The sequence below is a fragment of the Lipotes vexillifer genome, unplaced genomic scaffold, assembly GCF_000442215.2.
Source record: "Lipotes vexillifer unplaced genomic scaffold, Lipotes_vexillifer_v1.1 scaffold240, whole genome shotgun sequence".
Classification (NCBI taxonomy): Eukaryota; Metazoa; Chordata; class Mammalia; order Artiodactyla; family Lipotidae; genus Lipotes; species Lipotes vexillifer.
This window is the reverse complement of record NW_006797481.1, coordinates 4415916-4437592: the sequence shown is the minus strand read 5'-3', so window position 1 is coordinate 4437592 and position 21677 is coordinate 4415916. Positions and strand designations below refer to the sequence as shown.

The 21677-nt window shown below is 37.5% G+C and overlaps 1 protein-coding gene across 1 annotated transcript in view; it reads right to left on the bottom strand.

The window, feature by feature from the left end:
• The window catches only part of PDZD8 (PDZ domain containing 8), a 97186-nt gene that overhangs the window by 3378 nt on the left and 72131 nt on the right, over window positions 1–21677 (bottom strand). The window contains 1 exon segment of the mRNA XM_007472121.1: window positions 3739–3901. Within this exon segment, the coding sequence (XP_007472183.1) occupies window positions 3739–3901 (163 nt within the window).

The following is a 21677-nucleotide window of genomic DNA, read 5'->3' as shown; positions in this document are numbered from 1 at the left end:
GCCAACCCTTTCTGTAGGAGTTACAGAAAGGTGAGACGGGGTCTTTGCTTTCCAAAGGTCTTAAGGCCACATCCTAAATAACAATCCTATCTGCTAACTGAATCTGTTTTGAGGTAGTTTCCATGTCCAGTCATTCCTCCTTTGCTCTCATGGTCCAGCTGGTCTCCTGATACCACTTGCTTTTCTCCCCAACCTCAGTTCAAGACTTCAGTGGTGTTCACATCAAGCTTTTTTATTCTTTTGCCCCAGCCCTTTCCTCTTCTACCATCTACTTGTCTTTCTGATCCCCAGCTTTGCTAGCCCCTTATCTCCCTTTCCTGCTCCTGAGCTTATCACCTGGATACAACTCCCGAGTTATACCATCTATCTAGAGCAAGGCTTTCAGTGCCGCTTTAGCATTCTTTTGATTGGTCTCTAAACAACTAAGTCTCCAAACACCAGCTTCAAACCTTTCTTATTCCCCTGAAACCCACCCTTCCTACTCTCTTTTATTCTGTAGATGACATCACCTTATTTACTGAAGATCAGTAAGAAAAGCCACCTCTCCTCCCTGCCAGTCACTTTCAGGATTAAGCCATCTTAGAGGAGGAAGTATCCCTTGTACTTTGGATCCTACTCCCTGTCCCCTTCAGGACTCTGCTCTATCAATTATCCTTTGCTAAAATCTTAATTCCCTTCCTTCTTCTCCTTTAAAACCTTGTCTTCCTCGGTTTTCACAGCACTGTACTAATTTGGCTCTGATCATCTCTGCTTTCCTTTTTCCCCACCTATATCTGTCCCTTGTATGCAAACGTTCCCATGGTTTTTTCATTAGTTTCTCTGCCTTTTTGTTCTCTCCCTAGATTACACCCATTTCAGTAGTTTCAACTGTCAACTTTTTCTTTGGTTGGCGTCCCCTCTTCTTCACTCTGTCGTACATTCCCAGCTACTTCTGGATATCACCACCTGGATGTTTCATTGATACTACAAATTCAGTGAAGTTAAAATCTCTCTTTGACCTTCTCATCTTCCTGTTCTCACTACTATGTGAATCAATTTGCCACCCTCCCAGTTAACCCGATCTGAATCATGGAGATGGCTGACTCCCTAGATAGATTCAGTCTGCTGTCAATCCTATTAGAGTTCCAGTCCATTTTCATTCCTCCTCCTTTCAGATCCTCCTGACCACTGGCTTCCACTATAGTAATAAACAGCTTTTTACTATGATCCCTCACTTAGATCTTCCCTATTTTAATCACCAAACATATACTGCTCCCCAGTTTTCCTAAAACATTGGCTCAAAAACCTTTAGCCTACAAACTCATACTGAAATTCAGAGCTTTCTAGTATGACTTCATGATTCATCCAGCCTTAATTTCTTCTGCTTCCCTTTAACCACACTATGTCCCAGAAAAACTGTAGTTTGACATAAATAAAAATTAAGTCCATCTAATGATCTGAGGTAGGCAAAAAACTTCAGCTCAATCTAAGCTCATTCTTTGTGACTTAACATCTGCCTCTTGGGACTGTTCAGCCAAATACGGATTATTTTTCTTTTGGAATATTTCAAATATACTCAAAAGCAGAGGAAATAGTAAAATGAACTCCATCATTGAGCTTAAATATAACAAACATTTTGCCAATCTTATTTCAATTATCACCAATCCCGTTACTAAAGGTTTTTTTTCTTTTTTTTTTTTGCGGTACGCGGGCCTCTCACTGTTGTGGCCTCTCCCGTTGCGCAGCACAGGCTCTGGACGCACAGGCTCAGCGGCCATGGCTCACAGGCCCAGCCGCTCTGCGGCATGTGGGATCTTCCCGGACTGGGGCACAAACCCGTGTCCCCTGCATCGGCAGGCGGACTCTCAACCACTGCGCCACTAGGGAAGCCTACTAAATGTTTTTTAAATGTTGTATACCCATACAAATAAAGTATAGCTATAAAAAAAAGAATGTGTATCATACCCTCCCGTTATCTCAATGAATATTATTTTTACAAATGTTAGACACGAAGAGATGACTTTTGCTTTTCCACCCTGCCTGTATTTATATTGCTTGGATTTATTTATTTATTTTTGATAACAGATATTTACTACTTGTATAATTGAAAACAAAAATCTTTCATAAAAGGACGTAAAAAAGAAAACAATTTCATGCTGTAGGTAAAACCAAACAGGGTATATGTATATATATAAAAAATTCATACTGAATTACGATTTTTAGCTGAGGGATAACTGTTACGTTTATGTTAAATAACTACGTAACAGATGAGGTTTATTTTATAGCCTTATTATCCTAAGTGTCTATGAACCAATATCATCATCTGGGAGCCTGTTAGAAATACAGAACCTGGAGCACCACCCCAGGTCTACTGAATCAGAATCCACATTTTAACACCATGCCTGGGTGATTGGAATACACAAGAGAGTTTGAAAAGCACTGTTTATGACAGTCAGAGGGATTTCCATGTGAAATATTGACTTAGTGGGGCTTCCAGGTATGCAATTAAATAATTTTCATGATTTTATTGTCATGATGGATATGAATTAAAGGTAGAGTTTCTTCAACATATAACCAAAGACAACTGCTCCTTAATTTAGGAACTAATTTACCTTGTTATTTATTGTTTTAGCTGTGAGAGAATATTCCATGTTGCCTTTAAAAGCTCAATTGTAACCAACCATGGGCTCAAGAAGTCTCTTGACAAGCCTAGAATGGGTGGGCCAGGTACTACAAAGGTCTGAAAAGGTTTGGACTTTTCCCCCACTGATGTCCACAGTGAGTCTTACTGCTTATTTCTAAACATGCAAGCAAATAATCTGCCTAACAATAGAGAGTTTTTGTTGTGTTATCAATCCAACTGATAGGAAGCCATGCAGGTGACACATTTTTCTGCCAGTGACAATGATTTGGGCTGCACTCTGAATGACAATCTATTAACAAATGGCTGGCCAGTCAGGAACAATAAGGGGCAACCAATATGGGGCCACAGGACAGTTCAGGTATGCCCTCTTAGACAAAGAATCTCTCTCCAGTTAATTATCTAGTCCTAAGTGATGGGGGCAGTAGTGCTAACATTGTCAGTTTTAGGCTCAGAGTAGTAATGGTGGTGGCCACACAGAAAGATAACTATTGACCTGCCCTTTCTTTCACATTCAATTAAAAAAAAAAAATAGAAGTAGAAGGAGGAAAATGGTCTAAAGATGAAATATTTTCAAGATTTATAATTAGAACTAAAATGACATGTTTTAAATTTTTTAAGGCTTCCTTCACATTTTTATTTATAGTATAGTTATTACTTTCTTTCCATTGTAAAAGTAATGTGCTTATAGAAATAAAGAAGGAAGAGGGACTTCCCTGGTGGCGCAGTTGTTAAGAATCCACCTGCCATTGCAGGGGACATGCCCAGGTTCAAGCCCTGGCCTGGGAAGATCCCACATGCCGCGGAGCAACTAAGCCCATGTGCCAAAACTACTGAACCTGTGCTCTAGAGCCCATGAGCCACAACTACTGAGCCTGCGTGCCTAGAGCCCATGCTCCACAACAAGAGAAGCCACTGCAATGAGAAGACCACACACCGCAACGAAGAGCAGACCCCACTCGCTGTAACTAGAGAAAGCCCGCACGCAGCCATGAAGACCCAACACAGCCAAAAATAAAAAATAAAAAAAAAGAAATAAAGAAGAGAGGAAAAACCCCCACATCTGTTCTCTGGTTTTCTTTGTAAATGTCAGGTATATTGCACATCAGCATAATTACCTCCAATAGCAATCAGTCGATCTCCCCGCTGAAGATCAGCAATTGCAGCAGGCGAGTTTGGGGCCACGGTCTCAATTATGACGTGCCCAGCATACCCATCAGTTGACTGGACAAGACGAAGTGTAAGTCCGACACTTTGTAAATTCCCCTTTATTAATTCAACCTTTGATAAAGATAAAAAAGTGAAAACAGATTCAATGGGTTCACAGGAGTGGAGTGAGAAAACACTTAACACATGGAGAGCACTACAGTTGACGCTGACTTTTATACCATGGTTATTATTATTACAGACTAATAAAGGAGGGAGGAAATCTTTTATTGTGACAATATAAATTAAGATATGCTCAGACTGCACATTTGTGCCATCGAACCTTTTAAATGATGAGGTGAAAATAAACAAATAGAAATCCTAAATATTTTTCCTACATCTGGTATAGCATGTGGCATGCACTCCCTAAACTCTGACATCATTACCAAAGATGATTTGGTTTTTAAGGTTTTATTACAGAAAATTTTAAAAATATACAAAAGCACAAACAATAATTAAAATGAACCGTGTGGTAGGTTATAAAATACAGTAACAAATTCTCCTTGACTTGAATGCATGTCCCTTTGCAATTAATACTTTACCAGACCTGCTATTAGAGGTATACCTGTTTCTCCATCCTTCTCTCAGCAACCAATATAACTAGAAAAAACAGACGAAGACACAGACGATCTGAACGTGATCAACCTTGACTTAAATGACATTTATAGAACACTATACCTAACAATGCCAGAATACACATTCTTTTCAGGTACACATGGTAAGTCCACCAGGATGTGCTATGGTCATAAAACAAGCAGTGATACATTTAAAAAGACTGAAATCCAAGATACGTTCTTTGAATGGAATTAAATTAGCAATCAATTAACAATAAGAAAACTCGAAAAACCCCAAACATTTGGAAAGTAAAACAACACACTTTAAGTAATTCATGGTCAAAGGAGAAATCAGAAGGGAAATTAAAAAATATTCTGGGGACTTCCCTGGTGGCGTGGTGGTTGAGAATCCACCTCCCAATGCAGGGGACACAGGTTCGAGCACTGGTCCGGGAAGATTCCACATGCTGTGGAGCAACTAAGCCCGTATGCCACAACTACTGAGCTTGCGAGCCACAACTGCTGAGCCCGTGTGCTACAACTACTGAAGCCTGTGCTCTGCAACAAGAGAAGCCACCGCAATGAGAAGCCCCTGCACCGCAATGAAGAGTAGCCCCTGCTCGCCACAACTAGAGAAAGCCCGCGTGCAGCAACCAAGACCCAACACAGCCATAAAACAATAAATTTATATTAAAAAAATATTCTGAGTGGAATGATGATGAAAATACAATCTATCAAAACTTGTGGGATGCAACTAAAACAGTGTTTAGAAAAAATTTATAGCTTTAAATACTTATATCAGGAAAAAAATTCTAAAATTAGTGATCTCAGTTCCTTCCTTAAAAACCTAGAAACCCCAAAGTAGAAGGAAAGAAGAACAGAAATCAATGTAATAGAAACTAAAACAACAAAGAAATCATGAAAGCTGATTCAATGAAATAGTCAATAAAACTGATAAGCCTCTAGGATAAACTGATAAAGAAAAATGTGTACTACCAAAATCAAAATAAGAGGGGAATATCACTACAGAATCTAGAGACATTAAGAGAGTAGGCAACATTATGCACAACTTTATGCCAATACATTTGACAACCTAGATGAAATGGAAAAATTTCCTTGAAAGATAACAAATGAGAAAAACTGACTAAAAAAATAGAAAATTTGAACACCCCTGTATCAATTAAAAACATCAAATTCATAAACCTTTGCAGAAAAAAAATCCCTCCAGGTCTAGACTGCTTCATTATGAACTGTTGAAATAACAATCTTACTTGGAATCTTTTAGAAATAGAGAAGGAGGGTATGCTTCCCAAATCGTGTGTTCAGGCCAATGTAACCCTAATTCCCAAACCCAGACAAAAAAGCAGAACTACAGACTAATATTTCTAATGTTCAAATATGGATGCAAAATTTCTTAACAAAATTTTAGGGAATTCAACCCAATAATATATGAAAAGGATAATAATCATAACCAAGTGGAGTTGATTCCAGGAATTCAAGGTTGATTCAAGCACCCAGGAGTCAATTAGTATAAGTCACCATATTAAGAAAGGAGAAAACCATATAAATATTTTAATAGCCGCAAAAAAAATCAACATCCATTTATGATAAAAGCCCCCAACAAAATAGAACTACAAGGGAACATCCTAAATCTGCTTATAGGCATCTACAAAAATCTATAAGTAACATAATACTCAAGGGTGAAAGACCTGTTCTCTACCCAAGATCAGGAACAAAGCAAGGATTTCTGTTCTTACCACTTCAATTCATTATTATACTGGGGGGTATAGTTAGGGTCATGATGTAAGAAAAAGGGAAGACATAAAGAATGGAAAGGGAGAAGAAAAACAGTCTTTATTTGCATATAATATGACCCTATACATGGATAATCCCAAGAAATCTACAAAACAACTTTTAGAACTAATAAGTGAAATTAGGTCACAGACTACAAGGTCAATATACAAAAGGCAAATATGTTTCTATATATTACCAACAAATAATTAGAAAATAAAGAAACCAAGTTAATTTATAATAGCAAAAAAATACTTAGGATTAACTTTTAAAATTTTATCTTTTATTGAGGTAACATTGGTTTATAACATTATATGTTTCACGTGTACATTATATTTCTGCTTCTGTATACACTACAGTGTGTACTCATCACCAAAAATTTAGTTTCCATCCATCACCATACAACTAATTCCCTTCAGCTATTTCACGACCACCTCTCCTCCCAGCCCCTTCCTCTCTGGTAACCACTACTTTGTTCTCTATTATCAACATGTTTGTTTTTGTTTGGTTTGTTCATTTATTTTGTTTTTATTTGTTTATATTCCACAATATGAGTAAAATCATAAGGTCTTGTCTTTCTCTGACTTACTTCATTTAGCGCAATGCCCTCCATCCATGTTGTCACAAATGGCAAGATTTCATCTTTTTTTTTTATGGATAAGTAGTATTCCATTGTGTGTGTGTGTGTGTGTGTGTGTGTGTGTGTGTACCACATCTTCTTTTAGGATTAAATTTAACTGAAGATCTACAAAACCTGTATGCTGAAAACTTCTGCAAAGGGAAATTAAAGAAGGCCTAAATAAATGAAGAATGACACCATGTTCATGGATTGGAAAACTCATTATTGTTAAGATGCCAATTCCTCCCAAATTTATTTACAGATTCAAAGTAGTCCCAGTAAAAATCTTTGCAGGACTTTGGAAAAGTAAAAGACCTAGAACAATCAAAGCCATCCTTAAATAGAACAAGGCTGAAGGACTTATACTACCTAATTTCAAGGCTTACTATTTAATGTTAGTGTAATTAAGACTATGGTATTATCCTAGGGACAGATATTAGTTGTAGAAATTAACATCATCATTTCTTAAGATATCAAATTTTAGACAATGTGTTGACTTCCTATTATAATAGATGAGGATGATAGTCCATTCTCCTGCCCCCAAATTACAGTAGAGTTACATCATTATTTTTAGTTCCTCTACATAACCTCTTTATAACTTTAATTAATATACTTATACCCCTATACTTCTTATTTCATCAACTACAGACAATATCTCCCTTGATACTAGGACTTCTATCTTTCCCTTCACTTCTCCCCTTTATACCTTCTACCTTCTAAACTCTACCATGAAAGTTGATAACTATTATATTAATTTTTAAACTATTTTTAAGCTATCAAGGTTGACTGAAAGTCAGTCATGTTTATAATATTGTGACTATATAAATATTATTTATTGAGAACCTGGACATCTTTACATTTTCTGTCTTGTATAGCCTTTTGCTTTTCTTGGAGGTTTTTCTTTCAACAACATACCTTTCAGTTTAAATGTAGGATTTATGTAAGTACTGCTTCTGCAATTAGCTCTTAAATTCACCTATCCATTTGTTTACATATTAAATTATTTAGCACTCAGTCAAAGCGAAGTTTTTCTTTACCCCTCCACCCTACTCCTGCCTAAAAAGAAGCCAGTTAATAAATGTAGAAGGAATGAGCAGATTTGAAAAATCACCCAAAAGGGGAGAGAAACATTTAGATTAAAAAAAAGAGAGAGAGAGAGAGACAAAGAAAGACTAAAGAGCTGGAACAACCGAATGTAATGTCTGAATCTTGGTAAGATCCTAGTTCAGGGAAAAAAAATCTACAAAAACATTTATGGGACACTGGGAGCATTTGAATATAGACTGAAACTTTGGTGAAATTAAGGATTTATTAATTTTCTTATGTGTGATGATGGTTATTGTAGTTATGTAAAATGTTCTATTTTTAGAAGATTCATACTGAAATCTTTAGAGGTGAAATATGATGTCTTCAACAATGTCTTTCTCAGATGCAGAGCTATGAAAAGTTTCAGTATCTATTATTATACTTATTAGTAAGACTCAGCACTACTAGTCAAAACAGGATACAAAAGGAAATTTAAAAGCCAACCTGCTGTGAATGAACTCAATATACAGCTGAGGAAACAAGGCAAACATATTATGAAACAAACAGCAATTCAGGGCATTAGAATATTTAAACTATCTTATATCGTTCAAACCTTAATTTACTTTTACAGGATCAAGACTGAGAAGCTAATTTTATGATCATATGACTTTAAAAACTATCCCATTAGAAAGGACAAAGACGGTGACTGATGTTGACATTCAGTAAGAGAACAGCAGCCAGTTCAAACCCACTAGGAGAGGAATGGGCTCAAGCATGGTCTTTACTTCCAAAGAACAGAAATCATACCAATGGTGGTAAATATCTACCTTTTCACAAAATTATGCTTTCATCCTGCTAGAAGGTTTCCTCTATGTAGTAGACTAAAGACATATCAAATGAAAGGAAAAGGAAGGGGCTGAAAAAAGGAATAGCAGAGAGAGAAAAAATTGTATTTCTTATGGACAAATAAAAGCATAGTGAAGAAAAAGTGAACATGGAACAATATTATATTTTCCATTGGGTTGCTGATCATGAAATCTTTATTAAAAAAAAGAAAAGCAGGATGAAAGTAGAGGTAAAATGTCTGATAACAAATACAGGAATAGATTATGGATGGGAGACCTTCAGTCAATTCTAACAATCATGTAACAACTTTTCCTTTCTCATAAAAAGCCAATTAGATGTTTTTAAGTCCACCAAAATGTGGGTACTCCCCTATTCCAAAAGATAAGCTATGATTAAGGAAAAATTAACATCTACAGAACTCATTTTGTCTGCAAAGACAGAGAGGCCTGACAGTGATTTAGTTTCTAGTTCCAGTTTGTTGCTAAGGCCTGGCTGTACTCCTACTAAAAGCTATGCAGAACCTAGCCCACACAACCATGAACAGTGACCCTGACACCTGACTGTGGCATGAAATACCGGAATCCTCAAAACAAGCACACCTTTTTTACTTAAGTGAGTTTTAGTAGGTATCTGTTTCAAACGGGTTCTGACTTACCAGGCACCATGTTAGAGACCATCATATACAATATCTCATTAAACTCAAAGTGCTGTATTTATTAACTACAAAGCTACAAATACATTATAAATAGATGGAATCCATTTATAAATAATAAATAAATAATCCATTTATAAATAATCCATTTATAAATGGATGGAATCTGCCCGAGCCTAGCCAGGGGCCTCTGCCGCCCGCCCCTGCAGGGACTTAGAGCCTGCAAGATGGGTCAGAGAAGGGGAGGAGTGCCTGGGCCAGTGCTACACCAGCAGCTCCTCCTGACACCAGAGGCTGCTTCTTCTGCAGATAGGGGCCTGTCCAGGAGGTGACGGGGGCTCGGGGCTTCAGAAGTGTGGTGCTATCCTCACCATCGTCCTACAGAGTAAAACCAAGTCCCCCTAAAACAGAGTTCCCTTACTGAGTTTACAGTTATTCTATCTAAAATTTTATTTCCTTTCTTTGTCACCTCTTACCCCAATCCTGTGCTACCTGAACATTAATCAACTAGAGTCAGATGGCTAAGATTACTATTGTTAACATCATTAATGTACCAAAATTGCTGCTGTAGATATATCACCATTAACATACAAACTCAAGTTGTTCCTCCAGCACAAGATGAGCTAACAGACCCCTGAACCATGACCACCTGGCCTGAGAATCATAAAACAGAGACATCCTGACTCCTTAAACTATGATAAAATTTCCCTGGTGGCACAGTGGTTAAGAATCCGCCTGCCAATGCAGGGGACACGGGTTCGACCCATGGTTGGGGAAAATCCCACATGCCATGGAGCAGCTAAGCCCGTGCGCCACAACCTGTGCTCTAGAGCCCGCGAGCCACAACTACTGAGCCCATGTGCCACAACTACTGAAGCCCGTGCGCCTAGAGCCCGTGCTCTGCAACAAGAGTGTAGTGGAATAACTGTGGACATGGAAAGGAGACGTGACCCATGAGCCCCGCCCCCCCCGCCGCAGCAAACTGGGGGCTGGCGAATAAGCCAGAACTGCGAACAGTCCTGAATGCTTTGAGCCCCCCTGGCAAACCGGGGGCCTGCGAAGAAGCATTGAGTGCTTTGGGCGCTGATCCATGAGAATGTCCTCAGTGTAATCAGAATGGTGGGAACACAAGGCAATGTCCCTGTGCTACTTCAGTATAATCAAAATAATGGTGGGAACTTTGTGCTGCTTTTGTGCTCAAGGACGAAGCACGGCATGTTTTCAAGAAAGCCAATTACTGCTTGTATAATTAATAAAAACATAGGTTGCTGCTTTGGCATTTCTGAAGTGTTAAGAAAACAAGTCTTAAAATGTTAACATAGATAATGCTTTAATAAAAGCTACCACAGCAGGACAGACGGCGCTGTGTTGCCTGAGCAAGCGGCAGCCCTCTACTGCTGTGCTTCTGCACAATTCATCTCGTGTGTTGAGCTTACTTTCGGCCCTGTCGTAAGATAAACTACAACACAAGAGAAGCCACCGCAATGAGAAGCCCGCACACTGCAATGAAGAGTAGCCCCCTGCTCACTGCAACTAGAGAAAGCCCGTGCACAGCAATGAAGACCTAACACAGCCAAAAATAAATAAATAAATAAATAAAAAAGAAATGTCACATACAGTATGGGATTAAGAGATACAAACTACTGTATGCAAAATAGATGAGCAACAAAGATTTACTGTATAGCACAGGGAACTATATTCAATATCTTGCAATAACCTATAATGGAAAATAATCTGAAAAAATACATACATAAAACTGAATCACTGTGCTGTACACCTGAAACTAACACAATATTGTAAATCAACTATATTTCAAATACAAAAAAAGAAAAAAAACGAAATGTCACATAGAGTAACCTAGTGGTTACCACTGGGGATAGGGAAGAGGGAAGGGGCAAGATAGGAGTAGGGGGTTAAAAGCAACAAACTACTATGTACAAAATAAATAAGCTACAAAGATATACTGTACAGCACAAGGAATATAGCCAATATTTCAGAATAACTATAAATGGAATATAACCTATAAAATTATGAATCACTATGTTGTACACCTGAAACTTATATAATACTGTATATCAACTATCCCTCAATTAAAAAAATCACATATTAATGATGATTAATCCCAGCCTCTTTGTTCTTCCCCTTTAAAAAAGCCCCTCAATCAAGTCCAAATTGGAGTGGATCTGAGACTTGTTTCCCACTCTCTTGCTTGGCACCCTGCAAATAAACCCTTACTTTGATTCAAACACGTGCTGTTAGTGTTGGGCTTTCACCTCCTTCTGCACCTTTACATTATGGACCAGGAATGGTTTTCCCATTATGGAATGGGAATGGTTATCTGCATCTAAAAGCCTACTGTTAAAAAGTTCAGCTTTACACACGTGTTGTGTACGTATGTGTACAGGTTACTGTGTCACTCTCCCTTTCCTGTCCCCCTGCTCTACTAAAAAAGCTAGGAAACAGTCCTCATAGTCCACATGAGCCCTTGCTCCACAACAACAGGACCCCCCAGGCTGGCAGCTCCAGGTCCTGGTGTGTTAGCGACAGAGAAGGCCTCTGAAGGGTGCAGGCCCAGGCACCTCCGAACTCATAAGCTGCGTCCCCAGGCTTGTGCTGCTGTCCCTACTCCCAGGAGCAGTGCGGTGGGCTTCGGAGAGGCTGGGAGGAGTGGAGAACTGTTGGAGGCCATCCTTGCTGGGCCAGGAGCACACCCCTGCTCCCTGCCCTTGTAGCACCCTCCATGTGTTAAATAAAGTGGGCGTTATTATCTGCAACTCATATTTTAGTAGTTGATTATACTCTGAACTGTTATGAAGAAATTCTTTAATATTGTTGTCAACATAGATAAATAATCAATAAACCAATCTATCAAAGGAATGTAGGATGTAAAGTGCTTTCTCTGTGGCTTAGCCTGTGTCAATTGGTCTGAATTTTGTTGAAACCAAAAGATAAACTTCTATTGGAAGAGAAATACTATTTCTAGTATTTTTTTGCATGACATACCAAAAAAACGTTTATCAATTGTCAAGAATTGCTGACACATACTAAACAGCAATTACATGAGCTTAATCACTAGTCAACACATACAAGATTGCAGACAGCCTGCATTTAACTTCACCAATCATGTTAGACAGAGGTTAAAAAATTCTAGCTGTATGTGTACCTGTCTGGTGCAGAGCAATTTAGTAAAAACACCAAGATAGCCTTTAAGAGCTCTCACACTCTGAAATCCTTTTAGCCTTTCCTGGACCCAGCTGGGATGCCTTATTTTCACCTTTTAGGGGGGTGGCAGGAGGGGAACAACACTGATTTTTTAATCCCTTCCTAACATGGACATAATTTTATACAATGAATAAGAAGAGGATATATTTTAATAACACAAAAATATAACTCTTTTACAAACTGTTCTCTCTTACTTGAGCTTGTAACATTGAGCAAAAAACCAAAAATGCAAGAAAGAGTAAAAGGATCACTAAGTGAAAGACCCTGAATAACTGTGACCAGGTATACTTTTGAGTATTCCTTCATCAAAAAAGCTTCTGGGCTTCCCTGGTGGCGCAGTGGTTGAGAGTCTGCCTGCCGATGCAGGGGACACAGGTTCGTGCCCCGGTCTGGGACGATCCCACATGCCGCGGAGCGGCTGGGCCCGTGAGCCATGGTCACTGAGCCTGCACATCCGGAGCCTGTGCTCCGCAGCGGGAGAGGCCCCAACAGTGAGAGGCCTGTGTACCGAAAAAAAAAAAAAAAGCTTCTGAAAAAGACATCATGAGGACTATTTCCTAGCTTTTTTAGCAGAGTAGGGGGACAGGAAAAGGAAGTGACACAATAACCCGTACATTTATGTATACAACACCTGTGTAAAACTGAACTTTTTAACAGTAGGCTTTTAGATGCAGATAACCATTCCCATTCAATAATGGGATAACCATTCCTGGTCCATAATGTAAACCAATACCTATTCTACCAAAATTCTCATTATATTAAAATAAAAAAAGATGCCCATGATATTCAGGCATATTGGTGTATTCTCTACCTCCTTTCCCCAAAATGAAATGATGGTAATATTTTCAGAAAACCAATACTGACCTAAAAAAACACATATTTAACATAACCTATTACAAAACTACTGAGGAAGAAAAGTAATGGGAAAAAAATGCATTAAGTGATTCACTCAGTCATTCAAGTGCTTAGGCACTGTGAACAACTTAGATGAGCTTCGCTGGCCTCATAGTAGTAGAAAAGGTAGGCATGAACAAATAATTACTTGTGTAATTTAATAGGACTCACCTAACTAACATTTAGAGAGCAGGGAAGGCATTCCTAAAAAACGAATTTAATTTGACACTTGAAGGATTAGTAGTAGTTTGCTAGGCCAGGCCAGAAGTAGAGGCAATATGTCTGAGAGCAGCAGGTTTGAAGGGAGGAGATGAGGGCTAGCATAACATATTTGAGGAAGTGAAAAAAGTTCAGTATTACAGCTCTTTGACAAGTTTCAGTCTATGTGAAGAGGGAGGAAATCTTCGTTCATTCAACTGAAAGATATCTTAAAAGAAAGCAGCATAACGTCAATTCCAGTACCGATTTCATGCCCTAGATAGTCAAAGTTAATAAATGGTATAAAAAGCATGTGGATGTGCTAATTAATGCTATGATGTGGCTGAAAACTTGAAAGCAAATAATATTTAATCCACATGGATCCATCCAAGCCCTTTTAAAAATAATCCCAATTTCATAAATATTAGCAGAAGACGAAGGTTTCTTCCCTAAAAAAAAAAAAAAAATTTAAAGTCAAATGTTTAAAAGTGAAACAAGTTTCAAATTGCTTCCAAGTTTGATTGCTTGCTAAAAAACATACCATTTACAAGAAACTTCCATAAAGAGACATGTATTTGTAAACTATTAAGTGCTTCTCCTTTCAAAGGATACTTCAACATTACCCATATTCCCCAAACTCAAGTACTCTCAAGGCCATAAAGTACAAAATGAGGGGGTCAGAAAATAGACCTCTCCCATGGATACATTTTATTTACTTAATCAAAATCTGAATGTTGAGAAAGAGGCACTTCAGAATTTGCTAAGTGAAGGCTGAGGCCCTGAAAATAAATCATAAAGTTCTCCCTGCTTTTCTCAGGGAAATCTGCTGTTGAGATGAGCACACTTGTCACTTGGAGAGACTGCTTAGACTGACCCCTCACAGGTAATAATGAAAGACAGAATGCCCTAGTTCTGAAATCCTACACACAATGGCCAAAATGGTTAGAAGTACAGAAACAGGTCTGACTTGGGCAGCACACATGCAAGCTCTAAATTCCTGGGCTAGATCACCCCAGCCTTGCTGCCTGCCTGGCCCCAGGACCAGCCAAGATTCAAGGGCAAAGGTCTCTGGGCTAATACTTTCCCATCTATCTGGGAGAACTGAAATCTAAATCTCCTTTCTCCCTTCCTTCATTCTCCTGTGCAGTGGATAAGGCCCAGAGCCAGCCACCAAAGACCCAGGACAACAAGGTTAAACGAGGAAGGGAAAGTATGCTTAACACAGCTCTTTTCAGATGGTTAGGGACTGGATTACCTCAGGGCAGTGATGGTCTGGAACAAAGAAGAGCCTTCTCTAGGAGCGTTTTTTTTTTTTTTTTTTTTTTTTTTTTTTTGAGAAGAAAAAGATGCCAGACGGCTAGTGCCAAATAGCATCTGATTCCAAAAGGGGGGTGCCTTGAAGAAGGAGCCATCTACATAGTTTAATCCCTGTCATTAAACATTTCTTGGAAGGGCATTTCCTATTCATTGTAGTAGTCAATTACTACTGCACTGATCTGCAGTGGTTTTGTTGCCTATATTTAAAAAAAAATGGAAAACACGTACCCTGTCAGCTATAACAGGGGCTTTTGTAGACTGGCTAAGGAACGTATATAGAACAGTTTATATGGGAAACTCCTGTTTCTGTCAAGTCAAACCTCTACCCTCTCCTCCTCCTCCAGGTCTCTTTTCAGTACCAGGCCCGCTCTCTAGCTTTACCTACTTTCTCATAGGTTATAGAGATTTGACCTGCTTTCCCTTCCTTTTTAAAAGCTGACACCACCTAGCATCCTGGCTTCCCACTTCTATTACCCCAGAAAAGTGTACTATTCCTCTGGCTGGGGAAACATCTTAAACATGGGTAGAATTAGAGTAACAAGTACAGAGAGGCTAAGAGCAATTAGCTTATAAACTCAAGCTTTCAAAACTTCATGCCTGAAAGTAGAACTGTTTGTTTATGCCAACCAAATACCCTGGATATTCTGAGATTATTCAAATTTTTGAAATGGTCTTCGGTGGGACAGGGAGGGTGGGAGGGAGATGCAAGAGGGAGGGGATATGGGGATATATGTATACGTATAGCTGATTCACTTTGTTATACAGCAGAAACTAACAAACCACTGTAAAGCAATTATACTTCAATGAAGATGTTAAAAAAAAAAGTCATTCTATTATTGCAGCATCCAAATATTTCTGTCAGAAAGCCACTTGGGTTTACAAAATTTGGTTTCTGTGTGCATGAAATACAACACAGCTCCTTTGGTCAGAGTAACCAAAACTCTACATGCTAAGGACTTCCAGAAGGTGACTAAAAATCATCGTTTTTGATGGGCCATTGTACAGATCACCTTTACTTGGCTTGCTTTGAGACGTGGCAATTGAATTCTGAATATCACGGACCCAGGCAATTATGACTAGAGTATTAAAGATTTATCCCCAAACTCTGATTTATATTTGAGAGGTCAAGATTTCTAAAACTAGAACAACTTTTATATTAAATAAGTTACTGAGCCGTTTGCAAGGGGAACTTCGATGTACAACAAACTTGGCACAGAGTGTGTTAGAGGTGTAACTTTCTGGTCATTTGCTTGAATACCAGATTTCAAACCAATTTGTTTATGGTTACAGGGCACAGATTACTGCTAGGCTAGAGACCAAGAGCTTACTGTCCATCTCAATTAGAAGCAGCAATGAGGCTGTTGAAGATCTACAGCCAGATTTCATATTTTACATCCATCACCTTTAAAAATCACAACCATAATTGATGATTCCACTAACTTCATTAGTACCATGCTAAACACTCACAAGGGAAAGTGCATGTTCTTATTCATACTCATTGTCTCCCCTTCCCCTCCTCTCTTCTTCTCCCCCACACAGACACACTTGAGTGTAAAGTAACGCAAGTAACATTTGGCTCGGTTATGAAGTAACTGAGTTAGAACTAGAGTACTATTACTTAATTTCTGCTTTTAAAGCATATGTCAATAAATTATAATTCTGAGAAGTTAATAAAACAATGTCTAGGTTCTAGAATGAAAAAGGAAACACATAAGAAAGAGAAAATACTGAGTCTCTGAAGGGTCATTCTGTATCAATTTAATCTACTTTTACACTCAGGCAGTTTTAACAGCACAGAAGATTCAAACTGAAATTTTTTTTTTTCCCCAAACTGAAATATTTCATGGGACTCTCAACTACTGGGTAACTATTTTGCTTCCAAGGATTCAACTGAATTCTCAATTGTCTTCCTTTCAGATTTATCACTCTAACAGAGAAAAGGAGATACTATGCTTATTAGCTGTCTTCTTTGAAACTGTCTCTTATCAGCAGAGGATTCACAATTGGGATGCATGTAATCATACCACCTTTTTCACATAAAGTATAACTCTTGAAACAGACATACGGCAAATGTCTTGTTTTTATCTCTTGGCATACAAATTACTATCAACTCCCACAAAACCTTTCAAAGACCTGTCATTAAATTTTAACCACTTCATAAAGGTTTAAATCATAACAGATCTTAAACTCATAAGCCAGATAAATAAAAAAGAGTGCCACTGCAGAATTTTCAGGCCCCGTCCCAAATGATGACAAAAATTATTTTAAAAGGAGGGGCGTTCTTAAAGGGGCATATTTGCATAGTACGGGGAATAAATCCTAAATTCTCTCACATGGATTTTACATGTAAACATTTTCTTTGTCAGAAGAATGCCTAAAATTTCAGTAATCACTTCTTAATGAATAGTTAAAAAACAAAACAAACAACAACAAAAATACTGAAATCAACTCCTCCTCAGTACTAGGACAGATTCCAAATTCTTTCTTGAAGTGTCTGGGATGGTCTGTATTCAGTGTTGGGTCTGAATTCTAGCTCTAATGTTTACTAGTTTTGTGGTCTCAGGCAAGTGAGTTAGCCTCTGTGAGTCTTATCTGTAAAAAGAGGATACTAATGTCTACCACACTGGGTTGTTGTCAAGATTAAATGAACTCCAGGAATAAATATCTAGCACAATCCAGGCACTTTTATTATCTATCTTCAGGTGGATTAGGAAGACCTCTTTCTGGGGTGAAAATACAAGTGAGGCCCCTCAATCTCTAAAACGGAATGCCAGCTTGGCCATCTGATAAACCTTGTCTCTAAAGCAACTGAATGGTAAATTAGGACTGCATCCTTTCATTGCCTCATCTGAGAGACAACAAAGATGTAGAAATATGCTGAGAAAATAAAGTCCATTTTACAAATACAATTGACCTAAGAGATCCAAAGAATAAAACTGATCCTTTGCCCAGGTTCAAAGGCTGTTAGGAAAGTAATCATGTCCAAATGATTACCTTGCAATACAAAAGGGTTTCTTCTCTCTCCCTTTTTAAATGTGACTGAAGTCTCCATTAATATTTTGATCTGAAACTATAATAATTTAAAATTTATACAACTATTCCAGTGAAATTAAAAACTCTGAAAAGTATGTAAAGTCTGAGTTGTTATGGGAACAATGGAGTGGAACACTCTTGCCCTTTTTAATTCCGTTGTCAAATAGAAACAGCTCTGATTCTGAATCACCAAGTCAACCCTCAGCTTCCTATATTACCAATGTCCTTCTACAGGGTGATTTACACCTCACTAAGGAAGTATGAGAGCTTTAGGGCCAGACTGTTTTTTATTACTTTTTATCTTGAAATAATTCCAAACTTACAGAAAAGTTGCAAAAATAGTACTAAGGGTTTTCCATTTATCCTAAATCTAGATTTACCAATTATTAACATTTTTTCTCTCTGAATATTTTTTCCTGAACCATTTGAAAATAAGTTGGAAACATGATGACCCCTCACCATTAAATATTTAAGTGTGTATTTCCTAACAAGGTCATTTTCTTATATAACCATAGTACAATTAATTATCAAAGTCAGAAAATTAACATTGATACAAATACTATTATCTAATTTATAGACTTGATTCTAGCTGGGATGCAATTTTGAAATACATATTACTAGCCTTTTATTTTTGCATAATCTTTGATCAAGGAATCATAATCGGGGTCAGCAAACTATAGCTGTTTTAAGAACGTTTTATTGGAAAACAGCCACACTCATTTGTTTATGTATTTGTCTCTGGCTGCTTTGGAGTTAAAACAGCAGAGTTGAGTAGTTGCAACAGTTACTATCTGGCCCACAAAGCCTAGAATATTTCCTATCTGGCCCTTTATAGAAAAAGTGTGCCAAACCATGACTTAAATGTGCATGAATATATATACAATGCCATTACAGATTTCTCTACAACACCAAGAAACTGGAAAAAGTCTAAATGTTTATCAATAAATGATTGGTTAAATAAATTATGGTACCCAGTGGAATATCATGCAGATATAAAAACAATCATACATGTATATGGAGATAAAAATATGCCCTCAGTATATTGCTAAGTTGGAAAAAAAGTAGGTTATAAAATACACAATCTCATTTTATTCTTATTTAAAGAACCATACTTAGGGGCGGGACAGGAATAAAGACAGATGTAGAGAATGGACCTGAGGACACAGGGGCGGGAGGCAGGGAGGGGAATCTGGGACGAAGTCAGAGTAGTAGCATTGACATATATACACTCCCAAATGTAAAACAGATAGCTAGTGGGAAGCAGCTGCATAGCACAGGGAGATCAGCTCTGTGCTTTGTGACCACCTAGAGGGCTGGGATAGGGAGGGTGGGAGGGAGGCACAAGAGGGAGGGGATATGGGGATATATGTATACATATAGCTGATTCACTTTGTTAGCAGAAACTAACACAACATTGTAAAGCAATTATACTCCGAAAAAGATGTAAAAAAAAAAGAGAACCATAAACATACCTCATGAATAGTGTGTGTATACTTGAAAGTTCTTCTAAAAAGTTATTAGTGGTTTCTCTGGATAGTAGGATTATGGCTGACTTTTGCAGTTTTCTTTATAGCCTTCTGAATTTATTTTTAATATGGGCAAAAAAAGAAAGCTCATATCAATTTCCAAACATATATCACTTTTATCTTATAGAAATTACTGATTTTACTGTTAAAATATGCAAGTATCCTCCAATTTCACAAATGAATGTATCACCACAAAAACTAAAACTCTGCTTCATGATAGCTACTTCCTTATGCTCAATGGTTTCTTACTTAGACTTCTGACAACATTCTCAGTGTTGATCAATTTATGAAAGATAACTCACACATCATTTAGAAAACATCTGTCTATACTCTAAGATAACCACTTGATAACCTTTAAAGAAATATAATGTTTGACCCAGAAGTAGTCTTTTTTTTACAGTGATTAATAAAAACATTATCTCTTGCAGTATCGAGCATACTATTTATATATAAACAGCTTTCAAATATAAACACATATTTGCCTAGTACAATCCAGTATCAATGTAATCAACATGCTTACAAATGGGAAATGCAGCTGTCCCTAAACCCACTTTAAATGCTATTTATGGTCAATATTTATGTGGAGAAATACACAACACCTCATGGAAATACTCATTTAACAGGGCACATGTATTAAGCATTGTTGTTGCTGCCCTTTCCAGTTGGCTGTTTGAAGATGATAACACAAATTTCAACCTGGTTTTACTTTTGGCCTATGCATCTTAGAGTACCTTCAATAAGTAAATGATAAACTTCACGTTTATAGTAAAATGCAAAAGCGAGTGCTACTGCTTCCTATATGTTCTAAAATTATATTATTACAGACATCTAGACTTTTTATACTGTGCTATGACATTAACGCTCTTTATTCCTAAGAAGTTCTTACTTGTCTTAAACCTTCCTGAAATTTAGAAGTTTGTCAATGCTTTACTCTCAGCTGAGATGGGCAACAGCTAGTTGATCTCTACCCTTCTTATAATAGCCTTTAATAAACTTGCGGAGGTTCTTAAAAGTCACCATTTGAAACTCTTGTCTTTAAACAACACTATCCTTTGAGGAAGCTATTTCCTTGTCCTCCTCCCCTTGTTATAAGAAGGATTTAAAAGGGAGAGGAGGATTTATAAGGATATATAAAAATATCAGATAGCACTAAAAACACTGGAGCAAAAGAGGCAGCATTTGGGTCAAGTTCAGTAATAATAGTTACTGTTACAGTTACCATGATACTGGGCTAAGTGTTTAACCATTGTTACTATCTCTTTTTTAGAGATTATGAAATAACTTATTCACAGGCATAGAACTTGAGTGGAAGAGCTGGACCTGAAGCCACCATTCATGGAGATGGTATAGTAATGAAGAATACCGGCTCTGGATGTGCAGACTGCTTTTACCACCTGCTTAGCTGGATGATCTGGGTAGGTTACTTTCTCTCTGTGTTTCAGTTTCCTCATACATAAAATGGAGATGATAATAGTGCCTATTCTCATGGAGTTGTTATAAGAATTAAATGGTTAATGCATATGTCTTAAAATCCTGAGAGGCACACAGAAATCACTCACATCTTGTTATTGCTCCTAAATATCACTGGACTGAAAGCACGTGGGCAAGGAATTGTATACACTGCAGGATCTCTGACAAAACCTCTCTAACACTTTTCTAAATTGTTTATTTCCTAGTTCTGTATGCTGCATCTGAGTGTATGACTCAGAAAATGAGCTATTTGGCTAAATGGATTTCTACAGTAAGGTGCTACTGTGCCTTGAATAGTTTTAGTTCATGACAAAGTATGAACTTAGTGAATCAGTTTTACTTGGATTGCAGTGAACTGGAGGGTTCTAAGAAACAGAATTTTTTAAGTTTCATTAAAACCAACGTTTAAATTTCATTAATATTATTTCCTTAACTTGTTCTCAAAAGCTCTTTCAAAAACAATATTTAGATTCTTATTATTCTTTTGTGAAACCATTCTGCTTCTCTTTATCCTATTTGAAAAAAGAAATCTAAAAACAGAGCATATACCCCAAATAAAGTGTTCAACTTACCAGATACTAAAACTTTCATCAACAGCACTGAAAATATTAAAAACAAACAAATGAAAATGAATAATCAAAGCAGCACATAAAAAAAAAAATCTATCTCTGGACTGACTTTTTTTTTTTTTTTTTTTTTTTTT